The following is a 7,792-nucleotide window of genomic DNA, read 5'->3' as shown; positions in this document are numbered from 1 at the left end:
ATCATCTACCAACTTATTTTCTACAACAATTGATCTCCCTTTTTTGTGCCTTCTTGTTCAAATCATGTAAAATGGCGGAGGTTTTTAATTGGTTGTGCTCTTCTTTTTTGTGGGAGCAGTAGGTTGTTCCATTGTTGTCCACTGTTAGTTTTGTGCAGGTTTTGCCATACCTGAAATTTTATGAAATACTTCCTCCGTCCCATAATATAAGAACGACCGTTTTTTACACTACACTAGTGTAAAAAAAACACTTTTATCTACTACCCCTATAAAAGCACGAGAGGGCGGAGAACCAATACATCTCAACCGTCTAATGGAGAGATCTGACGATCAAAATCATCTCAATGTTTAATGTTTAGCATCAACCACGCGGTTAGTGTACGGTTAAACCACTAAACTTTCCTCCACGCAGCAACCCACGCCCTCCGCTTAATCCTCCTCTGTCGGAGTAAATAGCCATGGGTAGCCTAGCCGGCCTCCCCTGGCACTTTTGAAAAAATTACGAGCCCGCCTGGCTCTCAAGAATCCAAGACACGGAGCCGCCTTCCCCTAGCTGGCTGCGATCAAGGCCGGCTTTCGGAAGGCGGTCCGGCTCTAGCCCTCATAAGAAGGCCGACTCCAAGAAGCCGGCTATGAGAAGGCCGACTCCAAGAAGCCGGCTCCTCGTAAAGCAGTCAAGACCGTACCCACAAAGTTTGCACCCACCTAACGGCGGTGCGACGGGGCGTGGCTACAGAAGAGCCTGCCACCCTCGAATCCCGGGGCACGCCTGGCACAGTGCGCCGTATGGGGTAGGCATGACCCGTCCGGCGCAGCACTGTTGCCATGTTGACCCTGGCCTCACCCACGACGGGCTGCCAGCGCGGCCCACAGGCGGTGGGCCCCTTTGCGCAGAGAGACGGCCGAAGGCGGCCACGCTTCCAACCAGCCGACCCAAGACAGAGCCGGCTCCCCGCAGCCGGCTTGCTGCCTCCCTCGAAGAAGACGCCCCATTAAGGAGACAAGACGCGGTAAGGCTACAGCGATCGTCCGACAGACGGCGGTACTGTAGCCGCGCTTACCACGATGAAGCTCACGTCAACAAGATGAAGCCACAGTGACCAGCCGCTGACCTGGCCCCGGACAGTGGGGCCTGCCTGTCGACCAAGGAGTTGGCAGCCGGCGGGACCCATCAGTCGGCGGGCCCCAGCAGCCGGCGCAGAAGCCGGCGAGCGCAGTCACAGACGGCTGGGCCCCGCGCCCAGCCGGATTACCATTGTACCCCCGGGGGGTAGGCCTATATAAACCCCCCGGAGCACCCATGCAAAGGGTTGGACCCCCTGCTAGTTCTAGACTCCACACAAGGAGAAGAAGCAGGCTAGCCGTGCCCTTTCTTCCTCCTCCCCCCAAAAACAGCTCAAGGAGCGTTGTGTAGCTACTTGATTCATCGAGTGAGCATGCGGAGACCCCGCAGAGCAGCCGTAGGGGTGTTATCTCCTCGGAGAGCCCCGAAGCTGGGTAAGATCCGCCGGCGTGCATGTCTTCGCCTCATCCCGCTTCCAGGCACCGGCGATGTCTTACTGGTTCCCACAAAGATAAGCCACCCGTTGGCATATGTCGCACCCACCACCCGACATCCTCTGCCCCGCTGCATCCGACGCGCCCAGCCGCCCCTCCGCCCCACTCCTGGCTCCGCGCTCGGTCGCCCCTGCTCCCCGTCCGCCCTTGCTCCTCTACCACAGCCAACACTCCTCCACCAGTGCCCGCCGCGCCCGGCCTCCCCCGGCGTCCGCGCCCGTCCGGCCGCCCCTACTCCCTCGCCAGTCCCCGTCCCAGACGCCGCCTTGCGCGCCCCCGCGCCCGGCCGCCCCCAGTGCGCGTCCGCTCCACGCCTACCCGCGCACGTCGCCGACGGCCCTCCATGCCTCCCACGACATGCCCATGGAGCTCTTTCTGCAAAAAATCCCTCACCAATTGGAGCGCCAAGGAAACCCATATACTTTCTCGTAAGTAATCATCATCAATAAGGAGCGAGTATTTATGCTCAATTATGTGCATGTACTGATTTCTTCACTTCCCCATGGATTTACCTTCACACAGATGAATAATCATCATCCACCTGCATCTCCATTACGATCAGAAGAATGTTCTCCATTTAAGGACCTGACAATCACGCCTAATCATGGGAATGCAAATGCCCTAGGTGAAAAATCTGCGAGAACAACTGAATTGGGGTCAAAATTGGGATGCCCAAGTGTCTGATGAGAAGATAATGGAATACAACAGGAAGCGACCTACAACCCTCTCCATTGCCCAAAGTAATGTAAGCTAGAGGAATTCTTATTAATGCTTTAGTCCATTTTAGAATCTGGTAAGGGAAAGGATACAATGTGCATGCATGTGAGTTGTATACATTGCATTCCACATGACAATTTCATTTGGCCTACTTACATGCCGTCAGAAGCTGGACATGGACTCCATGCAAATATATAGGCCTGCAAATAATTAACAAAACGATATACTAAGACATATCCATATCACTAACAAAGAGTGTAACTGATTTTCCCTTGATCTATTCAACCCATGTCTTGTTAGCTCGAATCTTTATTTTGGGCATATGTTTCGTGTTCTACAGAGCATTCACCATTTTCTTTTTCTTTGTGGCCGTATATATTTTTGAAAAAAAATTATGATCTTGTTCTGGATTGATGGTACTACCAATAGCATACATGTATTTTTTACTTTCTCATGTTTTTAATTTTAGCTCGGCCATCGTTTGTAATGCGGCGATGCCGTATTTGTTAGAAGGTTGGTTTTAGTTTCTTGTTCATAGTTAATAATCATGACATATGGTAAGATGTCTTTATGGGCTCATACTCTATGAAAATGTTACATGAAAAGCATTGCTAGGAATTTGAAATTGGGATGTGTACTGCTTATTATTTCCAATTTTGCACTATAAACTCACAATCCTATGATTAATCTTTTTGGTTGACTAGCACAACATTTTTTGATTGTGACCTCATTTTTAAATAGTTAAATTTGGCAGGTTGCAGAAATTCAAATTCACTATCTCTTCAGAATCAATGCAAATTCACTGAATGCTTCATAGCTTCGTGGAATGTTGCCGCTTACATTGCAAATACTTGATCCTTGATAGCTATGCTATGTTGATCATGCCAATAAATGTTTGGAGATAGGAAACATCATGTACAAGTTATAATATATAGAAAATATTTTTTACGCACCACTAGCTCCAAGGAATTGTTTCCTCTACTTGAAACATAGAGGTGAGTGTTTGATACTCCTTTAATCATGTATCTCCTTACTGAAACTGAATGCAGTTTTTGTTGGCTTGGAGGAATGTCTGCACCAATCCACCACACTCGAATTAGGGGATCACATACAACGTGGTGGCAAAAATTGAGGTGATGATCCATCAGGTTCGCCTCATATTTGTTTTTGGGAATGACTTAATTGGTCCCAGACACTTTTTGTGGCCTAGAAAATATCGTAAATGTTCACCGGTCAGCCGCCTCCTCCGGATTGACTCCCTGCAGTTATTGACCCAACACGTTGATTGCTCTACCCCACATACCCACTTCATTCTTGCCCTAATATATTAACCTACTGTCACGTTGATCCATTTATCTATTTTGAGCATATGTGGCATGGTCTACAAGGTATTCAGTTTAGATTTTTCTTATCATGGATTCAGTTTTTTATTGTAGTTTGTGGGGTTATTTTAGTTACTAGCTTGCAACGATTCAGTTTATCCACTGCTGCTCCTAGAGGGTGCATTTGAATGATGAGAAGGTGGAAGTTAATAACTTCATATGGTTATCTGATTTCTCTACGAGTGATTTCCTTCTGTTTTGTTCGGGCAAGCTTGATTTATATGCGCTCACATGGTTAATGCTCTCTTGCAGTATATGCATGCAAGGCACTGTTTGGGTTGGCTTGCATTTATGGGTATGCGATAAATCTGAAAGAAACTTATGCCATGTATATCATGTACTACCTGAAGTTTTTGCAGCCGTTGAATGTAGAACCCTTGAAATTTTTTCTTATGTACTTCTAATTTTCTCCGAGCAAAGACGTTTAACCTACTTAAGGACAAACATACATATATTTCCACAAATTATTTTATGATCCATGTCGTAAGAGTCTTTCTATCTACCAAACTATATACTTGTCATGAACTGGAGTTTTTTGGTTTTCCTTTTGTGTACATATTGTGTATGAAATTGTTCTTTTAGAGAAAGGAAAATTTTAGTATGCTAAATACTTGTCATGAACTGGAGTTTTTTGGTTTTCCTTTTGTGTACATATTGTGTATGAAATTGTTCTTTTAGAGAAAGGAAAATTTAGTATGCTAAATAAGAGGACAGACTTAGAAAATGTTACATTAATTTGTTTACATTATAGCTTTTGTTCAATTGATCGAGTTTCACGGTGCATGTGGATAAACTGAATCGTTGGCAATAGTTGAAGGAAGATTCAGGGGTTGAGCATTAGGTACGCTGCAATCATGTTGATGCTCCTCAAGATCATGCCGCCATTATTGTTATCCTTCAGAGGGAACTTGACCTACTAATCAGCAATGAATTTTATTGGTAATAAACCAACATCCTACAGTTCTACAATCAAATTTTAGTTGACTGTTGTCTTACTATATATTGTAGGTAATTTTTGTTCTTATATTTTTATGGGCCTTAAGATTAACTTATCATTATTCCATTTCACAATCCCAAAGCATGTAAAAATATTACTTCCTCCGTCCCATAATTCTTGTCGTGGATTTAGTTCAGTTGAAAGATTCATTGTGGATTCACTAGATTCATGGTATCATTTTAAGACAGATTTATGGCTATGTCATACAATACGTAGGTAGGCGTGTATGATTCTTTTTCAGTAAAAAGTATTGGTGCAGAGCTAGAAGAAAACCTTGAGATGGTCCAACTTTTTGTAAGTGTGCTATTGTTAGATAGTGATTTGCATGGTATCTCGTATTTTTCTATGATTATACGTGTGTTACACGTGCACGCTTACTAGTATTATGGGACGGAGGGAGTAGTTCTCTTGTGAATTAAATGACCGACACTACATTTCATCCCTACTAGTAGATTATGTTTATTTCCATTAAAGATGTGTTTATTGTTAGAAAAACCATGTTAGCAAATGCCATCCTTCAAATCTCAAAATAAGGTTTCCAACATCAAGACATCAAATACTCCAAAAAAAAAAATCAAGATCGACATCAAACAAAAAGACATGGGAAAAGTTGTAGGCCTAGCTATTTCTTCAACAGAAACTCTTTCAACATAGAGACTAATGGCTAATGAAAACGATATTACAAATCTGCTAAATTTTGAGGTGATTGAGGTACTTGCACCAGCAGCTAGCGCAGCGGGTGGAATCTAGTAAGCAAAACAAAGAATTAATACACTTCTTTCAGCAACAAAATGATGGATGAACGATGAATGAATAAGGCAACTAAAATTAATTAATAGTGCAAGGAAAGCTGGCGCTGGAGCTTCTTGCTGCTGTTCCTTCTCTCAGGCTGAGACAAGCTATTGAAGCCGGACGCCCTCCTGCCACCGCCGGCGCTTCTGGCGCTGCCGCAGCTGACCGGGGAGCCGGACAAGGAGGCCGATTCCTCGAGCCAGCTTCCTTGGCTGTGCGGAGTAGGGTAGTCGTCGACCTCCTGGTCGTCGACGAGATCACGCTTGTCGTCGGCGGTGTAGGCGTCGAACTTCTTGTCATGGCGGTAGTCGACGTTGGGGCCGCAGAGGCAGACGAAGGTGGGGCTATCGGAGTAGTGCGGCGAGGAGGAGGCGAAGGACCAGGTGCCGCGGGAGGCCCGGGAGGAGCCCGAGGAGGCGACGGAGGAGGTGGGGCTGCCGGCGCCGCCGTCGTGGGAGAAGGACAGGGAGCGGACCCTCTGGCGCGCGTCCTTGAGGCGGTCGGCGTCGGTGAGGAGGCCGACGACGCTGTCGGCGCGGCGCTGCATGGAGGCGCCCCAGTCGAAGCCCTTGTCGTCGGTGTAGGTGAAGCCGCGGAGGTCGCGCAGGGCCTGCATGTCCGGGAGGAAGTCCCCGGGGAGCTCCTCGGGGCCGTGGGTGAGGAGGAACTCGAGGACGACGAGCGCCTTGTAGACCGGCCGCCACTCCTTCCAGTCGTGGACGCAGCCGAGGCGGCGGTGGAGCACGTTGGCGATCCGCCAGTAGTCGTCGATGTCGAAGGCCGCCTCCGCGATGGACGCCAGCGTCTTGGCGTCCGGGACGCACGCGTCGTCGTTGGTCGCCTCCTGCACAGCCCTACGGCCGAATTCATGCATTCACCATGAGTTGAGTTATACATAGATGCAAATGCAATTATGCAATGCGAATGAATAAACTTACAGCTCTGCCGGAGTTACGTCGCCGAGGGCCAGCCTCGCCTGCTTGTACTTGTCCTGCAGGTACCCGGACGCCTGACGCCCTAGCTTCGCCGTGAACAACGCGGCCATCGCCTTCGCCGGACTGCTGCCTAGCTCGGTCACCTAGCAGACCACTCCTTGATTGATTGTACAAGAGAGAGAGGGAAATGGCGGAAGAATGAGAGGTGGAGAGGATTGTACTGGTGAATGGTTGGCGGAGAGGAACAAGCGGAGAGAGGAGGCGTGGCTCGTCGTTCTCGCGGCCGGGGTTTTTGCACAGCCCTCCATCTCCACCTCAATCCTACCGTCTGCATGCATGCTTACCAAACTGCAGAATGTACTGGATCGATTACCCAAGGGAAAAGCTGTGGTCAAATTCTGCGTGCTTGCCAACAATAGCCATATTTAGTACTGTACCTCACTTTAATCGGTTCAGCCGGCATATTTTTGTTTCTTCAGTGCACTGTGCCTGAGAAAAACATTTGTTCCGTTTCCTACAGTTTAGGCGAATTCATGACTCAGATAGCGAATTCAAGTAAGCGTCGCTTTTTTTTCAAAAAAGAATTGAATACCACCTCATATATTAATTAACCAATTGAGTTATCACAATCGTTCATTACCAAATTCACCAAGCCGGGCGGAACATGGTTAGCTTTTTTTTTTTTGAGATTTGGCAACCTTTATTAAACAATAATCATATCAGTTACAAGGAAGGGGAGCAAGAAATCAGGAGGTTTATCTCGCCACTCTTCAGAAAAATTTCCTCTGTAACTAGCCCGAGCAAGCCCATGTGCTGCCGCATTACCTTCCCGAGCATAATGAACAACAGTCGCCCTGGCGAACGCAGTCAATAACTTTCGACAGTCATCAGTAACAACCGCTGCTGAAGCACGGTAATCTGATGGGTCAAGGATAGCTTGGACAATCTCTAGTGAGTCAGACTCTACTACCAGAGTTGAAATGCCCAGATTGTCAGCTAGGCGTAAGCCATCAAGTAGAGCAAGAGCCTCCATGGATGGTGCATGTTTATAATAACAACATCCTGCAATAAAAGCGCCCGTACAATCCCGAATTACTGCTCCCGTTGCTCCTGATCCTTCATCAGCATGGTAACTTGCATCCACATTAAGCTTTAAGGCCCCCATAGTAGGCCTCTCCCACCTCACTTTTCTGTCCTTTACCCCTGGTTTCATAGCGAGAGCATTAGCAACGATGCCCCGTATACTCATTGATGTACGGACCGGGGTGCCACACTTCTCGTCGTGGCTAATTTTCCGACGATCCCACCAAAGATACCAAGCTGCTACCATAATCATCTCAACTCCATTTGCAATCGGGATCCTTGCTTCTCCCTCGAGGTCCGAACAGAGAAGCTTTTCTAAAATAACTGAA

At 47.4% G+C, this 7,792-nt stretch overlaps 1 protein-coding gene across 1 annotated transcript; it reads right to left on the bottom strand.

Annotated features, from left to right (window-relative positions):
* Positions 1-5,485: 5,485 nt before the first annotated feature.
* Positions 5,486-6,490, bottom strand: LOC125550249 (epsin-1-like). The gene is made up of 2 exons (XM_048713239.1): positions 6,384-6,490; positions 5,486-6,299 (listed from the first exon to the last, which is right to left on the bottom strand). Exons 1-2 carry the CDS (start codon positions 6,488-6,490, stop codon positions 5,486-5,488), a joined length of 921 nt encoding a protein of 306 aa, XP_048569196.1.
* Between the last annotated feature and the right edge of the window lie 1,302 nt (positions 6,491-7,792).

This window comes from Triticum urartu, chromosome 1, assembly GCF_003073215.2.
Source record: "Triticum urartu cultivar G1812 chromosome 1, Tu2.1, whole genome shotgun sequence".
Classification (NCBI taxonomy): domain Eukaryota; kingdom Viridiplantae; phylum Streptophyta; class Magnoliopsida; order Poales; family Poaceae; genus Triticum; species Triticum urartu.
This window is presented reverse-complemented; position numbering and strand designations above follow the sequence as displayed.

Excerpts from the sequence above, each read along its gene's own strand:
- LOC125550249 (XM_048713239.1), bottom strand. The coding sequence starts at position 6,490 with ATGGCCGCGTTGTTCACGGCGAAGCTAGGGCGTCAGGCGTCCGGGTAC. Across the intron at positions 6,300-6,383 it reads GACGTAACTCCGGCAGAGCT|GGCTGTGCAGGAGGCGACCA; the intron begins GTAAGTTTATTC and ends ATTCGGCCGTAG.